The 20,545-nt window shown below is 43.7% G+C and overlaps 1 protein-coding gene across 1 annotated transcript; it reads left to right on the top strand.

Moving 5' to 3' along the window:
- The first annotated feature begins 102 nt into the window (after positions 1-102).
- On the top strand, positions 103-6,995 carry LOC132571627 (zinc finger protein OZF-like). The gene is made up of 4 exons (XM_060238425.1): positions 103-114; positions 652-766; positions 1,281-1,357; positions 5,069-6,995. Exons 1-4 carry the CDS (start codon positions 103-105, stop codon positions 6,515-6,517), a joined length of 1,653 nt encoding a protein of 550 aa, XP_060094408.1. The 3' UTR covers positions 6,518-6,995.
- Positions 6,996-20,545: the final 13,550 nt, after the last annotated feature.

The following is a 20,545-nucleotide window of genomic DNA, read 5'->3' as shown; positions in this document are numbered from 1 at the left end:
GGAAGGAGATGGAAGAGACCCAGAAGGATCTGGAATGGGCAAAAGAGTAAGGAAAGGCCCCCATCCCATCCAACCTGGAAGTGGGAAAGAGCTGTGGACACCATGACCTCAGAAGTATGTTGTCAGAGTTTCCACTAGTTCTGCTACCATGAGGCTGATGGGCCCCAAGAGGTTTGCAGCCAGCTGCATAGATTTTGCAACCAATGGCTGAAGACAGAGAGGCACACCAAGAAGCAGATCCTGGACTTGGTGATCCTGGAGCAGTTCCTGACTCTCCTGTCCCAGGAAATGCAGTGCTGGGTCAGAGAATGTGGGCCAGAGACCAGTTCCCAGGCAGTGGCCCTGGCCGAAGGTTTCCTCCTGAGTCAGGCAAAGGAGAAGAGGCAGGCAGAACTGGTGTGGAGAGGATTCCCTCCAGATATGACCAATTCAAGCCATAATATTTGGCCTTATCCTACTGTTTCCGTGCCATATCATTACCAAAGTGTTAATCATCCATGTGGGAGATTTATCAGCCTCCTTCAGCGGCCTCTTCTCCTAGGGAATTTCTCATCCTTCCGGCTAACTCACCAGGTCTGCTGACAGGTGCAGAGTCTGGGAGTGGGGCAGGATCATTCTCTCTCTTACCTTTCTCCCTTACTATTGTTTCAGATGTGGGCACCGTCTGTGAAGATGGAAGCTACAGTCCCTGAGGCGGAAGGAGCTTCCTTGGAGCAAGGGGAGAGGGTGCAGATGGTGGAGCGTGCCCAAGATGTCCTGTCCTGTGGTAAGGACTCATTGTGCGTGGAAGCAGTTAAGGCAGCCTGTGAATGAGATGGGTAGTGAGTTCAGGTTACGGACGGACTGGGGTGGGGTCTGGGACAGATATGATGCCATGTTGAAGTTGCATCTGGCTGAAAGCCTGGCTTGTGAAGTTAGCGTGCCCAGAGATGCTCTGAAAGCTCATTCATATGACTCTCAAGTCTCCAGAGCTGCTGGATTCATGTCTGGTCCAATGTGACAGTGATGTTTCATGCTATAGCATTTCTACCACCCCTTTTCCCTCCCCACACAGAAGACATAAGTCTCACAGAAATCCGAAATACGTTGGCAGAATTTATGACCCCTGAGGCTTAGAGGTCCCTGGTGCTTCTCTTCTGCCTCCCCCTGAATTTATAAAAAAAAGTGTTTTAAAATGTGTTGAGTGTACATAGGGCAGTGTTTCACTCCCCTGGGAAGGAAGTGTGTGAAGCAGGAAAGAAACAATCAATCGCCCTTCCTTCCTTTCTCTCTTGTCTCAGGAAAAGGCAACGAAGAGATGCTGTTGAGCCATCATCTGTTCAGAGGTGTGGAAGCAGCTGCTCCCCCTCCAATCCAGGTAAGAGAACATAAGAGAAGCCATGTTGGATCAGGCCAATGGCCCATCCAGTTCAACACTGTGTCACACAATGGCCAATATATGTGTGTGTATATATATATTTCACACACACATACATATACACAAACACACACACACACACATATATATATATATACACACACACACACACACACTGTGACTAATAGCCACTGATGGACCTCTGCTCCATATTTTTATCTAACCCCTTCTTGAAGCTGTGTATACTTGTAGCCGCTGCCACCTCCTGTGGCAGTGAATTACACATGTTAATCACTCTTTGGGTGAAGAAGTACTTCCTTTTATCCGTTTTAACCTGACTGCTCAGTAATGTCATGGAATGCCCACGAGTTCTTGTATTGTGAGAAAGGGAGAAAAGTACTTCTTTCTCTACTTTCTCCATCCCATGCATAATCTTGTAAACCTCTTATCACGTCACCCTGCAGTCAACGTTTCTCCAAGCTAAAGAGCCCCAAGCATTTTAACCTTTCTTCATAGGAAAAGTGTTCCAAACCTTTAATCATTCTAGTTGCCCTTTTCTGCACGTTTTCCAATGGTTTAATATCCTTTTTGAGGTGTGGTGACCAGAATTGTACACAGTATTCCAATTGAGACCGCACGATGAATTTATACAGGGGCATTATGATACTGGCTGATTTGTTTTCAGTTCCCTTCCTAATAATTCCCAGCATGGCGTTGGCCTTTTTTATTGCAATCGCACAGTCTTGACATTTTCAGTGCGTTATCTACCACGATCCCGAGATCTCTCTCTTGGTCAGTCTCTGCCAGTTCACACCCCATCAACTTGTATTTGTAGCTGGGATTCTTGGCCCCAATGTGCATTACTTTGCACTTGGCCACATTGAAACTCATCTGCCACGTGGACGCCCACTCACCCAGGCTCAACAGATCCCTTTGGATACTCTCTGGTTCTCACCACCCTGAACAATTTAGTGTCATCTGCAAACTTGGCCAGTTCACTGCTTACTCCCAACTCCTGATCATTAATGAACAAGTTAAAGAGCATGGGACCCAGTACTGAGCCCTGCAGCAGCCCACTGCTTACCGTCCTCCACTGTGAAGACTGCCCATTTATACTCACTATTAATTAGCCAGTTTTTGATGTGGAGCACAGAGATGTGGGGCGCAGCTTGGGTCCCTCCTCCTTTCTCAGGGGAGCTTTTCCTCTTGCAGTTTCTACAAGGGGTGCATGCGAGAGATACTCTGAATGCTGTTCCCTTTACCCATCCCAAGCCTTACTTTCCATACTGCCCCAGACTACTCCATCCCAGTGTGTAATCTCTGCCTGGCGTGACCTCTGAAGAGGAGGGAATCTTCTTTTTCTTCCAGGGTCCCTTTTCCTTTGAGGAGGTGTCTGTCTCTTTCTCTGAGGCAGAATGGGCCCTGCTGGATTCGGGACAAAGAGCTCTGTACAGGGAAGTCATGCTGGAGAACTATGAGAATGTGGCCTTTCTGGGTAAGGATCTTTCCTAGGTGCCAAGGGTCCAAATTGCTGCCATTGTGAGGAGAAATGAATCCAAATACTGAATAGCAATACACCATTTTGAGGCCTGTCCCACTACTTGGGGAGGGGCTGTGGCTCAGTGGAAGAGCATCTGCTTGGCATGCAGAAGGTTCCAAGTTCAAACCCTGGCAGCATCTCCAGAGAAAAGGATCAGGTAGGAGGTGATGGGAAAGACCTCTGCCTGAGACCCTGGAGAGCAGATGCTGGACTGAGTAGATAATACCGACTCCAAGGGTCTGATCCAGTATAAGGAAACTTCACGTCTTCATAGAATCATAGAATTGGAACTGAGCTCCAGGGTCATCTAACCACCCCCCTGCAAAATGCAGGAAATTCGCAATTGCTGCATGGCCAGGAGATGGCAAAACCCCCTCCAGCAACCTTGGCTAAACTGGCCTGGAGGAAGTTCTTTTCTGACCCCAAAGTGGCAATCACATTCCCTGGGCATGCAAGAAGGCGCCATGAGAACTAAGCCCTGATGCAACCCCTCCTGCCCTTCATCTCACCATACGCCTAACAGAATCAGCATTGGGGTCTGATGATGGCCATCTAGCCTCTGTTACAATCCTAGAAGCACACCAACTCACTGGGTTCACACAAGCAAAGTAGACCCCTTTTAAAATATTTTATTAAGATTTATGACGGGTTTAATATCAGAGATCACTAAGCAACACAGATTCTGCAGCTCAGCAACAGAAACGGAAGAAAAGCTAGCAGTTCTAACAAAAATACTTAAAGTACTAAGATGGCACCTCTTGTTGCAGCATAAGAATTCCAACTGTAGCCTAAGTTATTCTGGGGAGAACTATTCATCATGATGCATCAAGAAAATCTCAAGGTGTACTAGCCTGGCACAAGCATACAGTTAGCCCGGCTTCCCTCTCCTCTATTCCCATATTATAGTTTCTGCCTCTTTAGGGTCAACTGGCACTAAGGATCCAATTAAGGGTCCTGCTGGATGGAACTTTCCAGAGGATGTCAGCAGCATCCTCATCCCCTCCCCCTCCTGCTTGCAGAACTGGATACAGGTTCTCACAATTACCCAAAGACCACATTCTGGGATCTGGCCTTAAAAAAATTGATGATGTTAGCTGCAGGCAGACTGAAATTATGAACACTCACAAGACACATGAGACCACTTAATAATCTCTGTAACGCTTTGGAGAACTAGGATTCTTTGCCTCACAGATCCATTCCACATATATTGGTTCAGATTACGGGCTTTGGTCTAGACTGTGGTGCTGACCTTCAAAAAGAAATTTTAGTTTTTTATTTCTTTCCTTCCCCATGTTAAGAATGATCACTTTCTCTCTCTCTGTCTCCCTCTCTCTCTCTGGAAAGAAGCCAGAAGTATAAGAGAAACTATTGTGGAGAAAGAGAACGGGCTTGCATTCGAAGAAATGTTGCAGATTTCTTCTAGAGGATCCCAAGAGCATATTTCCTTCCCAAATGAGCTGGTTCAGGGTGAGTGACCACTGTTATGTCAAGAGAACAGGCCAGGAATAACCATAGGAGATTCCTGATACCCTTCAGAGCAACATTTGGATTGGTACAATCCTACAGGCTGGTGGGTAAGGAGGGAGGGAGGCCTTAATCTGGAGCCTCGGAAGATCCTTCTGGCACAAGTTCAGCTGAAGTTCTAAATGGGTGGGGGAGATATCCTTAAATACTAGATATTCTAGGGGGGGGGGGGTGAAGGGGTTAAGATCAGTCCAGCAGGATGAAGCCCAAGGGCCACTAATCCTTTCCTCCTGCAGTCACAAAGATGCCTTTGGATCATACCAGCCTTCCCAACTGCTAACAAGATCTCTCTCTTTATTCCAGCAAAGGATGATCAGAGGAATGAGGAGGATGAGAAACGTCATCAGGAAATGCAGGATGGAGTTGAAAATGAAGACTTGAACAAAAATGTCAGGAATCAAAGCAGAATAAAGAGTAAGAAAGGTGGCTGTATGGCTGAGAAGTGTGATGGAAAAGAGAGGAATATACATTTTCCAAAGCACAGGGAAATGAAAGCAAGTAAATCCATTCAGCGCAGAAAGAATTTAAGAAATAGATCACAGCTTCTTGTGCACCAAAGAATAAAGAGAGAGGAGAAACCTCCTGAATACTCAGGGACCAGAAATAAATTCAGTCTCAGTGGCAATCTTCAACAGCATCAGAAAACCCACACAGGGAAGAAGCCTTTTGAATGCTCAGATTGTGGAAAGAGATTCAGTCGGAGTCGCAGTCTTCGAGAGCATCAGAGAACCCACACAGGGGAGAAGCCTTTTGAATGCTCAGAATGTGGAAAGAGATTCAGTCGGAGTCGCAGTCTTCAACATCATCAGAGGACCCACACAGGAGAGAAGCCTTTTGAATGCTCAGAGTGTGGAAAGAGATTCAGTCAGAGTGGCAACCTTCAACTGCATCAGAGGACCCACACAGGGGAGAAGCCTTTTGAATGCTCAGAGTGTGGAAAGAGACTTCGTACGAACAGCAGTCTTCAAATGCATCAGAGGACCCACACAGGGGAGAAGCCTTTTGAATGCTCAGAGTGTGGAAAGAGACTTAGTACGAACAGCAGTCTTCAAATGCATCAGAGGACCCACACAGGGGAGAAGCCTTTTGAATGCTCAGAGTGTGGAAAGAGATTCAGTCGGAGTGGCCATCTTCAAATGCATCAGATGACGCACACAGGGGATAAGCCTTTTGAATGCTCAGAGTGTGGAAAGAGATTCAGTCGGAGTGGCAGTCTTCAAATGCATCAGATGACGCACACAGGGGAGAAGCCTTTTGAATGCTTGGAGTGTGGAAAAAGATTTAGCATGAGTGGCAGTCTTCAAAAGCATCAGAGAACCCACACAGGTGAGAAGCCTTTTGAATGCTCAGAGTGTGGAAAGGGATTCATGTGGAGTGGCAATCTTCAAAGGCATCAGAGGACCCACACAGGGGAGAAGCCTTTTGAATGCTCAGAGTGTGGAAGGAGATTCAGTATGAGTGGCAGTCTTCAAATGCATCAGAAGACCCACACAGGGGATAAGCCTTTTGAATGCTCAGAGTGTGGAAAGAGATTCAGTATGAGTGGCAGCCTTCAAAGGCATCAGAGAACGCACACAGGGGAGAAGCCTTTTGAATGCTCGAGGTGTGGAAAGAGATTCAGTACGAGCGGCAGTCTTCAAATCCATCAGAGGACCCACACTGGGGAGAAGCCTTTTGAATGCTCTGAGTGTGGAAAGAGATTCAGTATGAGCGGCAGTCTTCAAATGCATCAGAGGACCCACACTGGGGAGAAGCCTTTTGAATGCTCAAAGTGTGGAAAGAGATTCAGTACGAGCGGCAGTCTTCAAATGCATCAGAGGACCCACACTGGGGAGAAGCCTTTTGAATGCTCAGCGTGTGGAAAGAGATTCAATCAGAGTGGCGGTCTTCAAATGCATCAGAGGACCCACACAGGGGAGAAGCCTTTTGAATGCTCAGAGTGTGGAAAGAGATTCAGTCAGAGTGGCCATCTTCAACTGCATCAGAGAACCTACACAGGGAAGAAGCCTTTTGAATGCTCAGAGTGTAGAAAGACATTCTGTCGGAGTGGCAGTCTTCAACAGCATCGGAGAACCCACACGGGAGAAGCCTTTTGAATGCTCAGAGAGTTTGTAAAGAGATTCAGTAAGTGTTGTTATCTTCAATACCATCATTGAACTCACGCAGGGGAGAAGCCTTTTGAATGCTTGGAGTGCGGAAAGAGACTTAGTACGAGTGGCAGTCTTCAGTGTCATCATAGAACCCACACGGGAATGTTGGCATAGAAAATAATGCCGGTAAGGCATGTGGCAGTGCTAACAGATCTGACAGCTGCTGTCGAGTAGATGGACTGTAGATGATCTGGCAGATGAGAACTGGTTCTGGCCAGATGTATGAGATCATCAGGTGAAGAGTGCAAGCTGACTCAGAATGACTAAGCACTATTCACTCATTGGTCCAGCAATTAACAGCTACTGTATATAACTGTGTCTATGCTGTACCCACTGTTCTCTTCTCAATATTATGATTGTCTGGTGTAGAGTTATGTTGGAGAGCTATATATTCTGTAAATAATAAATCCTGTACATAGTTTAAGAGCACAGTGTGGTGTTGGCTGTGTTCAACTATTACACATCAGGAGTGAATTGGCAGAGGCAAACACTGGCAGCACAAATCTGCTAATCTCTACACCGACAGGAAGAAGCCTTTTGAATGCTCAGACTGTGGAAAGAGATTCAGTAATGGTGGCAATCTTCAATATCATCGGAGAAACCTTTTCAATGTTCAGAATGTGGAAAGAGATTCAGTATGAGTAGCCATCTTCAATATCATTAGAGAACCCACACAGGGGAGAAGCCTCTTGAATGCTAAGAGTGTGGAAAGAGATTCAGTATGAGTAGTTATCTCCAGTGTCATCAGAGAACCCACACAGGGGAGAAACTTTTCGAGTGCTCAGACTGGAAAGAGATACAGTCAGACTGGCCATCTCTAATATCATCAGAGAACTCATACAGGGCAGAAGCCCTTTGAATGCTCAGAGTGTGGAAAGAGATTTAGTGCAAGTGGCAGTCTTCAGCGTCATCAGAAAACCCACACAGGGGACAAACCTTTTGAATGCTTAGTGTGTGGAAAGAAATTCCATCACAATGATAGTCTTCAACAGCATCAGAGAACCCATACAGGGGAGAAGCCTCTTGAATGCTCAGAGTGTGGAAAGAGATTCAGTACGAATGGCAGTCTTCAAATGCATCAGTAGACCCACACAGCGGAGAAGCCTTTTGAGTGCTCAGAGTGTGGAAAGAGATTCAGTCAGAGTGGTCATCTTCGAAAACATCATAGAACCCACACAGGGGAGAAGGCTTTTGAGTGCTCAGAATGTGAAAAGAGATTCAGTGAGAGGAGGAATCTTTTTTTTTTTTTAAATTTCAATTTTATTGTTAAAAAAAAAGTTACAAACAAGAACTTAAATAACGCTTATACAAAAGTTATATCAAAGTTTGGTTTTACAAAAAAGAAGCATAGATCAATCAATTACAGAACAATAAAGTTCAACAATTCAGGAGGCAATATTTCTTCTACAGAGGCAATTGAGTTCACATATTCAAGATATGGAAACCATTTTTCAATAAAGTTATTCTTATAGTTCGGTGTTTCCATGATTAAAAGCTGTGTGGACAATTTATCTTGCACAATAAGCTCCCTGACTTTCGCAAACCATTCATCCATAGTAGGAAGATTAGGTTTTTTCCACTTCTGAGCTACTAAAATTTTACCTGCCAGTATCAAGTAAGCAATAAGCTCTTTGCGTTGAGGAGTGGAAAAACTATCTGGCCAGAGATTTAAAAGTACTGATTCTGGTGTTAAAGGTACCATACAGCCAACTATTTCAGATATTTTCGCTATCAACTGAGCCCAATACTTTTGAATTTCAGGGCATAGCCACCAACAATGAAGAAAATTGCCCTCCTTACCGCACCCTTTCCAACATTCCGCATTATTATTAAGTTTACTTCAAAAAATTTTTAAAGGAGTCAAATACCAACGTGAAAGGAGTTTAAATTGTTGCGTATGAATATTTATAGCTCTGCTCTTTAAAAGGGGTGAGTTCCAAATCTGAACCCAGTCGTCTTCAGTAAATTGTGTATCGCAGTCTCTTTGCCATGCATTTTGCTGTGAGGTAGGTAGCAGCCATATTTTATCCATCAAAATTTTATAAATTATTGAAATAATGCCTTTCAAATTTGTTCTTCCTGATTTTAGCACTTTTTCAAAGTTATTCAGTTGTTTAGTTTTATAAATTAGTGGAATTACATGGTGAAAAGCCTGATGGATTTGATAGTATTGGAACCATGAAATAGTAATATGGTGTTTCTCCTCTAGTTGTTCCCTAGTTCCTAATTTACCTGCAATTGCTAGGTCATTTAACCTATATAAGCCCTTTTTTCTCCATTCCCCCAAAGTTAAAGAGGCTTTTCCTGGGACAAACCAAGTTTGCCCCAGAAATGCCATCATAAGAACATAAGAACATAAGAGAAGCCATGTTGGATCAGGCCAACGGCCCATCAAGTCCAACACTCTGTGTCACACAGTGGCAAAAAATGTTATATACACACATACACTGTGGCTAATAGCCACTGATGGACCTGTGCTCCATACACTGTGGCTAATAGCCACTGATGGACCTGTGCTCCATACACTGTGGCTAATAGCCACTGATGGACCTGTGCTCCATATTTTTATCTAAACCCCTCTTGAAGGTGGCTATACTTGTGGCCGCCACCACCTCCTGTGGCAGTGAATTCCACATGTTAATCACCCTTTGGGTGAAGAAGTACTTCCTTTTATCCGTCTTAACCTGTCTGCTCAGCAATTTCATCGAATGCCCACGAGTTCTTGTATTGTGAGAAAGGGAGAAAAGTACTTCTTTCTCTACTTTCTCCATTCCATGCATTATCTTGTAAACCTCTATCATGTCACCCCGCAGTCGACGTTTCTCCAAGCTAAAGAGTCCCAAGCGTTTCAACCTTTCTTCATAGGGAAAGTGCTCCAGCCCTTTAATCATTCTAGTTGCCCTTCTCTGCACCTTCTCTAAAGCTATAATATCCTTTTTGAGGTGCGGCGACCAGAACTGCACACAGTACTCCAAATGAGACCGCACCATCGATTTATACAGGGGCATTATGATACTGGCTGATTTGTTTTCAATTCCCTTCCTAATAATTCCCAGCATGGCATTGGCCTTTTTTATTGCAAACGCACACTGTCTTGACACTTTCAGTGAGTTATCTATCATGACCCCAAGATCTCTCTCTCTTGATCAGTCTCTGCCAGTTCACACCCCATCAACTTGTATTTGTAGCTGGGATTCTTAGCCCCAATGTGCATTACTTTGCACTTGGCCACATTGAACCGCATCTGCCACGTTGACGCTCATTGGAGAGGTTGGAGGGGCCACCTGGCCTCTTACTTTATCCCACAGTTCTAAGGTAAATTTCAAATACGGGTTATGTGCCTCCTGCCATTTCCTATCTTTTTTATCATTCCAAAGGACTTCATTTAAAAAGGGATGGGCAAGAGAGGACTGTTCAATTTGGGTCCAAGATATCTGCTGGATAGGGCTGGCATAAGACACTATAGTCAGTCAGTCAGTCAGTTTATTGCGGCTCTAGGCCAATCAACAACAACAACACAACTCATCAATAACAGTACAACACAACACCAAGCTAAAATATAACATAACAATATAAAACTATGTACAACCATCAAAATAAGACACTATATGCCGAAGGTTAGCTGATATATAATATGTATAAAGATCTGGAAGGCCTAAACCACCTCTTTTAGTAGGTCTAGTTAGTAGTTGTGTGGATATCCTTGCTTTTTTTCCATTCCATAGGAATGAGAGAATTAATTTCTGCCATTTTTTTAAAAAGGTCCCAGGGATCGATACTGGAATATTTTGAAATCTAAAAAGGAATTTAGGAAACAGAAAGGATTTAATCAGATCAATTTTTTCCATCAAGGAAAAAGAAAGTTTGGCCCAGTCTATAATAGTGGAATGCATTTCTTCTATTAAGGGGTTGAAGTTGCAGCTAAATAATTTTTGAAGGTTAGTAGGGATAAGTATTTCCAGATGTCGCCATTTCTCTTTTACCCATTTGAATGGGAAAGATTTAGAAATATTGTCCCTAGTATTGTCCCCTTTATCTTCAAGATAAATGGGATATAACTCTGACTTATTGTAATTGATTACAAACCATGAATATGTGTGAAATTTGCCATCAATATGCAGATGACACCCAGCTCTATCTGCTAATGGACGGCCGGCCCGCCTCTGCCCCGGGGAGCCTGGATCAGGCCCTACAGGCTGTTGCAACATGGCTTAGGCTGAGTGGGCTGAAGCTGAACCCAGCGAAGACAGAGGTTCTCTGTGTGGGTCGTGGCGCTCTGGGGAGGGAAATATCTCTCCCGACCTTTGACGGTGCGCCGCTGAAGGCGGCGCAGCGGGTAAAGAGCTTGGGTGTTTTACTGGAGCCTTCATTATCAATGGAGGCCCAGATAACAGCCACTGCCAAGTCAGCATTCTTTCATCTGAAGCGGGCAAGGCAGTTGGCCCCTTTCCTAGAGCGCCGGGACCTAGCAACGGTGATCCATGCGACGGTCACCTCAAGATTGGACTACTGTAACGCCCTCTACATGGGGCTGCCTCTGTGCCGGACCCAGAGATTGCAGCTAGTGCAGAACGCGGCGGCCAGGCTGCTGCTTGGCCTCCCAAGATGGGAGCATATACGGCCGGGGCTGCGCGAACTGCACTGGCTGCCGATTGTATACCGGGTCCAGTACAAAGTGCTGGTGATTACCTTTAAAGCCCTATATGGCCGAGGACCGACCTACCTGAGGGACCGTCTCTCCCCGTATGAGCCCCAGAGAGCACTGAGGTCAGTAGGTAAAAACAGATTGGCCACCCCTGGGCCGAAAGAAGTTAAACTTCGGACTACCTATGCACGGGCCTTCTCTACCGCGGCCCCTTCCTTGTGGAATCAACTCCCAGAGGAGGTGCGGGCCCTGCGGAACCTTGATCAGTTCCGCAGGGCCTGCAAGACCACCCTTTTCAAACAGGCATTCATGAACGGCTGACCAAGTCCACAAGAAACATCAAAATGGTCCAGTCTGGAGATCCGCCATCATTCACAAACTGACAGGCATAGCGTCGATTAATAACGGTACTGTCAGATCTAACTTAATGTTTTTAGACTTAGTAACTGTTTTAACTAATGTATTAATCGGTTTGGGGTTAATTTAATGTTTTGTTAAATGTATTGTTGTTTTGCTGTTGTTAGCCGCCCTGAGCCTGCTTGGCGGGGGAGGGCGGGATATAAATAAAATTTTACTTACTTTTACTTACTAACATAGGAAAGAGGTTCCAAAGATAAAGCAAATAAATAAGGAGAGAGGGGGCAACCCTGTCTGGTTCCTCTATAAAGAGGGAAGTCTTTTGAAAGATAGCCATTCAAGCTAATGCTTGCAGTTGTTTTGAATATATTGCAGCTATAGACCTTAAAAATTTAGGGCCAAAATCACCTTTAATAGAGTTTGCAAATAAACTGGTTCCACTCTGTCTAATGCTTTATCCGCATCCAGTGACAATATAACTGAAGGTACTTTTTTAGCTCTACAATACGTGATGAGATTTAAGGTTTTCCTTACATTGTCAGATAACGATCGGCCTGGAATAAACCCTGTTTGATCCATATGCACATACTGATCTATTATGGCACTCAGACGACTTGCTAGTAGTGTTGAAAAAACCTTGAAGTCGTGGTTGAGTACCGAAATCGGTCGGTATGAAGTTGGGTATTCTTTATCTCTACCAGATTTATGAATGACTACCATACGTGCTTCCAACCAGGAAGGGGGTACCTTACCAGATTCCATTACATGATTACAGATGTCAACTAAGGGCTGAAGCAGACTTGTTTTAAACTTCTTATAGAATTCTACTGGGTATCCATCCCTTCCTGGGGCCTTATTATTTTTAATTAAAGAAAGAATTTTTTCTAATTCCGGAACTGTGACTGGCTTCTCAAGCAGCCCCAGATGGTCTGAGGACAGTTTTCTATTAAAATTAATGGAGTCTAAATACTGCCTTATGTCTTGGGGTTTGGGATTTGTTGTAGAGTAGAGTTGTTTATAATAGTTCACGAATACCTCCGCTATGTCTTTAGAAGAAATGACTGACTTGTTTTGCTGATTTTTAATAGAATAAATCAAGGTATTAGCTTTCTTTTTCTGTATTCTGTATTTTAATAGTTTCAAAAATTTTGGAGTTTTAGTTATAAATCTTTGCTTAGCATATATAATATCCTTCTGAATTGAATCAGTCTCCAATAATTCCAATTTAGAACGAGCATTATTTAGTTTCTTCAAAGTACGTTTACCTCCCTGCTTCATATGTTTTTTTTCTAAGCTTTGTATTTCCAATTGCAACTGTAATTGTTTCTTATTTTTCTCTTTCTTACAAGCCGAAGAAAGAGAGATCAGACTGCCTCTTAATGTGGCCTTAAAGGCCTCCCACACATTCTCCTGGGAAGCACCACAGTCAGAGTTAAATAAAAAATATTCTTTTATGTTTTTCTCAATTACTGTGCAGACTGACTCACTACACAATAAAAATTTATTCAGCATCCATGAAGGTTTCTCCCCCCTTTCAGGAGACAAACGAAATGAACTTGTAATCCAAGAATGGTCTGATATAGTCCTAGACCCTATATCAATAGAGACCATATTTTTGACAAAAGAAGTTGAAGCTAAAATGAAATCGATTCTGGTGTAGGTGTCATGAAGGTGAGAATAATAAGTATACTCACGGGTCCCTGGATTAAATTCCCTCCAGACATCAGTGATGTTAAACGTAGTCAGAAGTTTCCCCAGTTCCGTCATTTGAGTATGCCTAGACTCTTTCCTTGTTTTAAAAGATTTATCAAGATTAGGGTTAATTATGCAGTTTAAGTCACAGCCAATGATAAGTTCACCTGTTTGGAAAGACTGCAAATCATTCAAAGTTGACTGTAAAAATTGGATCTGGCCTGCATTGGGAGCATATATTGATGCTACCGTTATCAAATGGCCATCCAACTTTCCTGCTACAAAAATATACCTACCATTAGGATCAATTTTAGTATTTAAACACTTGAAAACAGTAGTTTTGGAAAATAGGACCGCCACCCCCCTAGCTTTGGAGGAGCCTGTAGCATAATAGGACTGCGATATCCAATTTGATTTTAATAGCTGAGTTTTCACCTTTTTAACATGCGTCTCCTGAAGACAAATGATATTTGGTCTTTCCTTTTTAATTAGATTCGAAATTCTTTTTTGTTTTATTGGATTTTTGAAGCCTCTGCAATTCCAAGATAAAACCTTATAGTTAACTGGCATAACTACCCTCTTTTAACACTGAGGGTGCAAACAATTAAAAATGGTCTCCAACAAATTATAAATGATAACTGATGTCCACAGAATAGGCCTTTTAGTAGACAAAAATCAAATAACAGTTAGTTGCACTTAAAAAATCACCACACACCCCCGTCTCCAACTGGGGGGAAAGTTTCCAGTCCCTTCACTTAGGAAGGGAATATAGAGACTGAATACAAAGAGAGTCCCTATGTGGAAACAGACTATAGTTCAGGAGGCACCAAAGTAGAACTATTTAACTTTAAACCTTATATTTTCCCCCTCCCTTCCACATCAAAATTAATATCGGGCTTTTTTTTTTTTTAAATAAACTGTTATCAATCGCACGAAACAGCCACCTGTTACCCTAAAAGTCAAGCACTAGTAATATGAGGTCATATTAATTCAACACAATGAAGCAACACTTATAGTATTGTCTAACACATATCACAACTTTGTTCCTATTATATTAATTTCACGTATGAATTGATCTTATCATATTTTCCAACCCAAAAAACATCAAAATGTATATTTGTCTAATCAATCTATTACCCTTATAAAACCTATAAACAGTCATTTTTCATCTTACCCTCCTAATCATACCCTTATAAATTCACCCATACGTCAACCCTCAAAACCTTCAAAAAATATCTAACTTCTACCTAAAAATTGATTTCAACTTTGAATTAAGTTGATCATAAAATCTATTTGTATAAATAAATAAATATACACATACACGCACCCATACCTACACCCACACACACATATGCATACATATACACCCACACATACATTCATACATACATAAAACCAACATAACAATAATTAATCCTATGAACTTAAAAACAATCATCTTTAACCCAATTCACACATTTATTTTCTTATATTTCCAATCACACTACATCTCTCCCATTCATCACTCAACTTTCTCCCCCCACATTCTTAATTAAATCCACTCCAAATAACACACTCCTCTTACCACAAATACTAAAAGCATAAACTTCAGTTTCCAGATGGATGAACAAAAAAACCTTGCTGAGAAGAGCAACAGGATATTAGTTATAAACAGTCATCTAATAAAGCACTTTAGCTCCAACTAGTGGGCTGTCCTCTTAGGTGTAGTAAAATAAGTGATGGCAAGATTAAAATCCTTTCAAGTAGAATTATATATGGCTTGGAGCTCTTTTTCTTCCTCCTCCGTGAGTTTGATATTGAGTTGAGAGAGCACTTCTTTCCCGGTGGTTATTGAGTCAATCTTAAGTGTTGAGCCGTTCCTGTGCATGAGAATATCTGAAGCATTGTTCCATTTAAACTTGATGTTGGTTTTAAACAGTTTAGCCGCGAAAATTTTTAACCGTCTGCGTTTCTCCAGAGCCTCGTGTGAAAGATCCAGTAAAACCAGAACTCTCCGGTCATTATGCATTAGTGTTCCTTTGGATCTAACTTCCTGTAGAATCCTGTCCCTTGCTCTTGGATAGATGAACTGAACTAAGATATCCCGAGGTCTGTGTTTCTTTGCTAATGATAGGGGGCCCAGTCTATAGGCTCGTGCTATAACTGGGGATGAGCCTTCTTCCAGCGAAAGAGCACGTGCTAGCCATTTTGCCATGTATACTGATAAATCAGATCTTAACTCCACGCCCTCCTCAATCCCCCTAAACTTCAAGTTCAGATTCCTCCATCTCTGTTCCAACATAACAATTCTCTCCTCTAAATGTTGTTCTTTTGTTTTTATAGTTTGTATCTCCGTTTTTAAACCCAGAGAGGCTTCTGCTGCCTGCTCTGCCATTTTTGCGGTCACATCTAACTCCGTTGTCAGCTCAGTTAACTTTTTGTTAATGGGTTCTAAACAGTTAGCAATAGCGCTTTTAAAGTCATTATTCAAATCTTGCCTTAAGAGAAGGAGGTCTCCTTTTGTTATGGAGGCAGAGTCATCGTTCGTTTGCCCCAGGGTATTGCTGTTCTTTGTGGCTGCCATTTTCTTATCAGAGGCCTTTCTTGCCCTCCCTGCTGCTGAGTTTCCTGCACCGAAAAAGTCTTTCACTGACTTTGGATTAGGCTTTCTTGCGCTCCGTTTGAGTTTAGAAGCCTTTTCCATTAAAATAAGCTATTTTAGCCCGATGTTTTCCAAGTTGTCGTCACAAAAGTAAAGTAGAGAGGGAGAGCACTGCAATTAAGCGTCCGCCATTGCTCCGTGACGCCCTGCCCCCCCCCCCAGAGGAGGAATCTTCAACACCATCAAAGTATACACTGAGGGGAGAATTTTTTGCATTCTCAATGTCTGGCCCCGGTTCGCCACACCTGGACTCTTTAACAGCACCAAGGGAGACTTTCATGACATAGAGACACCATCCCAATCAATGAGAGTACTTCCCCCCACTTTAACTTGCTGATAAGCTGTTTGCCCGTCGGCCTCCATTACTGTGGTGGCAGCTCCCATCCTGGAGGGTCCAGAGAGGGTAAGGGTAGCAAGCGATGTGACAGGCCCCAGCAGGATCGAGGACAGAGTAATGGATCGGAGAATCCAAACAGGAGAAACCTTTTCAGTGCTTAGAGTGTGAGAGAAGATTCAGTTAGAGTGGCACTCTTCAACTGCATTAAAGAACCCACACATGGGGAGGAAACTTCTGAGTGTGCAGATTATGAAAAGAGATTCTGTTACCATGACAATTTTCAAAAGCATATGAACTCATAGAGGGGAGAAGTTTGGAATGAAGCTATATGAAGTTTTGAACTTTCAGACAGTGGAAAGAGATTCTGTTGCAGAAGCACTCTTTGATGGAAACTGAGAACCCACACAGGGAAGACACAATTTTAATGTTGGGAGCTTTGAAAGAGATTCAGTCAGAGCGGTCCTCTTCTACTGTGTCAAGGAACTCATAAAAGGAGAATCCATTTAACTGACTCGTCCATGAAATGAGTTTTTCCTCTTTTTCACACCTAGAAGACAACCACAGACCACCAAAGTACTGAAAAGATGTCAATTGTTGTAAAAGGCTGTAATCTACAGAGGAAACCTTACTCTAATCAGAAAGAAATGTTATAAGTGCTTGGACTGTGAAAAGAGCATTAGCCAAGTCAAGAATGATATGATTACCATCTTCAAGTATTTGATGGGCTGTCATATTGAGGATGGTGTGGAATTGTTTTCTGTGGCCCCAGAAGGTAGAACCAGAACTAGTGAATCATAGAATCCTAGAGTTGGAAGGGACCTCCAGGGTCATCTAGTCCAACCCCCTGCACAATGCAGGAAATTCACAAATACCTCCCCCTAAATTCACAGGATCTTCATTGCTATCAGATGGCCATCTAGCCACTGTTTAAAAACCTCCAAGGAAGGAGAGCCCACAAACTCCTGAGGAAGCCTGTTCCACTGAGGAATTGCTCTCACGGTCAAGAAGTTCTTCCTAATGTTGAGTCGGAAACTCTTCTGATTTAATTTCAAACCATGGGTTCTGGTCCTGCCTTCTGGGGCCACAGAAAACAATTTCACACCCTCCTTTATAGGGCAGCCCTTCAGGTTGTGATGGTGATCATATCACCTCTCAGCCGCCTCCTCTCCAGGCTAAACATGCCCAGCTCCTTCAACCTTTCCTCATAGGACTCGGTCTCCAGACCCCTCACCATCTTCATTGCCCTCCTCAGGACCCGTTCCAGCTTTTCTATATCCTTCTAAAATGCAGTGCCCAAAACTGAACACAATACTCCAGGTGAGGTCTTACCAGAGCAGAGTAAGGCGATACCATCACTTCACGTGATCTGGACACTAGACTTCTGTTGATACAGCCCAAAATTGCAGTGGTTTGAAACCAAATCAGAAGAGTTTCCAGCTCAACATTAGGAAGAACTTCCTGACCATTAGAGCGGTTCCTCAGTGGAATAGGCTTCCTCCTCGGGAGGTGGTAGGCTCTGCTTCTTGGGAGGTTTTTCAACAGTGGCTAGATGGCCATCAAACAGTAATGCGGATCCTATGAATTTAGGGGGAGGTATTTGTGAGTTTCCTGCTGTTAGTTCTACCCCCTGTCCACTCAGTAGGCAGTCCGTTGGGCTCAAATTTTTCTGTTTATTAAGGCATCAGGATAGGTATAGACTCCATATTTGGTCTGAGTCAAGACAGGTCTACGACTCAGGTATATAGTTTATACTATGCGAAAGTATGCAAGTGCGGAGCCTCCTCACCCTTCTGGTTCTCAAGCCCGTTTCCCGAAGTCCTGAGTAAGTTGTTCTCATGGCCCTGGCTGGGGACCCTACTTGGATCATGCAAAGCAAAACACTTTGTTCCCCAAGGCACAATTCTTGTTTACTGTATTCCCACAAGCAGGCAATCACTTAGCAAATGCGAGCCAAAGATCCCCCACAACGACCCACAAAGGACTGTGCACTGTGAGTAGCCATCTGCTCATGGACTGTATTTCAGCTCCTATCAGCCAAATATTGCTAGGGATGGGGAGTTTTCCCTCATAGACCAACACAGAGTCATGCCAGCCTAAGGCTCTGTCAACATTTTCAATACACAGTAACAGACATCTGCCCCAGTCACCCCCCTCAACTACGGACTCGGCTTCACCACCCTGAGGGGAGGAAGTCCAGGAAGCCAAGGGGAAAGCCATTCCTGGAGGGAGGGTGGGAAAAGGACCATGTTTCTTCTCAGCCACCACTGCTATGTAGCAACAACACGTACCCTGCTGCAATCCCGTCTGTGCATATGGACTACTGGCTCAGATGAAAGGAGGTTGCACCAATGGAGCCGGGGACTCATCAACAGGTCAATACCCAACATTGAAACTAGCTGCCGACTGGCCACATCCATTGTTTTTCCTTTCCTCCTTAGAAAATAAGAACATAACAGAAGCCATGTTGGATCAGGCCAATGGCCCATCCAGCCCAACACTCTGTGTCATACAGTGGCCAATATATGTGTGTGTGCATACACACACACACACACACACACATACTGTGGCTAATAGCCACTGATGGACCTGTGCTCCATATTTTTATCCAATCCCCTCTTAAAGCTGGCTATGCTTGTAGCCGCCACCACCTCCTGTGGCAGTGAATTCCACATGTTAATCACCCTTTGGGTGAAGAAGGTCTTTTATCTGTTCTAACCCAACTGCTCAGCAATTTCATTGAATGCCCACAAGTTCTTGTATTGTGAGAAAGGGAGAAAAGACCTTCTTTCTCTACTTTCTCCATCCCATGCATAATCTTGTAAACCTCTATCATGTCACCCCACAGTCGACATTTCTCCAACTAAAGAGCCCCAAGCGTTTTAACCTTTCTTCATAGGGAAAGTGTTCCAAACCTTTAATCATTCTAGTTGTCCTTTTCTGCACTTTTTCCAATGCTATAATATCCTTTTTGAGGTGCGGTAACCAGAATTGCACACAGTATTTCAAATGAGACCACACCATCGATTTATACAGGGGCATTATCCTTTTGTCTTGCTAAATTCTCCAAGAGGTGTCACAGGTAGTTATTTATTATTATTTTATTTCTGTAGATTTATAGTCCGCCCTTTCCCATAATGGGCTCTGTGGAGAAACGCCAACTTAGGATCCCCCCCCCTCCCTTCCAGAGTTAAACCAGTTCCTCTAGGGGGAACGCCTCCTAGAGGGGCAGGAAGTTCTTTAGCCTTCCCCTCATTCCCTCCTCCCTTCTGGAGTTAAACCAGCAACTCTAGGGGGAAAGCCTCCTAGAGGGGCAGGAAGTTCTTTTGTTTTTTTATTTGAGTTAGGCGGGAAAAGGTCAGTCTTCGGCTGGCGCTCAAGGAGAGAGGTTGCCAGTCTGTGGGCTCCTCCCTGTGGGAGAGGCGTAGTGGACCCCAGGTAGTCATTCACAAGGTAGGGCAAGTTTACACCAGGGACGAGAGGATGCGTTTATATCCACCTTTATTTGTCCCTCTGGTTGCTGTTCAGGTGCTGTGCTAAACTTTTACATGTAACTGTTTTTGTTTTTGTTTTTTTTCTTTCTCTTCTTATTAAACATTTTTACAGTTTTGAATGTTGGCAGTCAAACTCTGTACCACATAGATCCCCAATCGCTTTAGACCACGCTGCTTTATGAAGGGAAGGGGGAAGGCATGCAGTTGGATAAGGTGCCAGTCCTCCAGGGGTTCCCCGAAGAAGTGCTGTGGTCTCTGTGATACCCAAGTACAGGGTGGCAGAGGACCCTGAGGCCTGGCCTCATAGCTGGAGAGGGGGATTGGGAGTCCTGTTCCTCTCAATCTGAACCCATAGACTGAGCAGGTGGTGGCAGCGAGCCCAAGTGGCCGGAGGAGAAATGGCTCCCTCCAGGAGTTGGCGACTCAATAGGGAGTTGACGGGAGCGGGTCTGAAGGCAGAATCGGGCCGGTTCCGCCACAGGCTCTGGGCAGATTCCCACATAAAACCGTTAAAACCAACAAAAAAACCAAAAAAAACAGTTAAGACAGTAAATCAGAATTAATTCAAGGAAGCATGGATGGTGGGAACACGTAAGTTAAGGCACTTGGAATTGCCCAAAAGATGTCAACAGTATAGGCCTGATGATTCAACAAGAGATATTTAAGATCCTGGGATATGAATTTAACAAAGAAGCAGAGATCTTTCTGCTGGGATTACAAATGGAAAAATTTCCTAAAGAAGATAGAACTTTAATCTGGTACTTGCTCTCAGCTGCTAGGACATTGTATGCGCAGTTGTGGAAGCAAGAAA

The sequence above is a fragment of the Heteronotia binoei genome, chromosome 5, assembly GCF_032191835.1.
Source record: "Heteronotia binoei isolate CCM8104 ecotype False Entrance Well chromosome 5, APGP_CSIRO_Hbin_v1, whole genome shotgun sequence".
NCBI classification, from domain to species: Eukaryota; Metazoa; Chordata; class Lepidosauria; order Squamata; family Gekkonidae; genus Heteronotia; species Heteronotia binoei.
The sequence above is the reverse complement of the archived record's forward strand: the minus strand, read 5'-3'. Positions and strand labels throughout refer to the sequence as shown.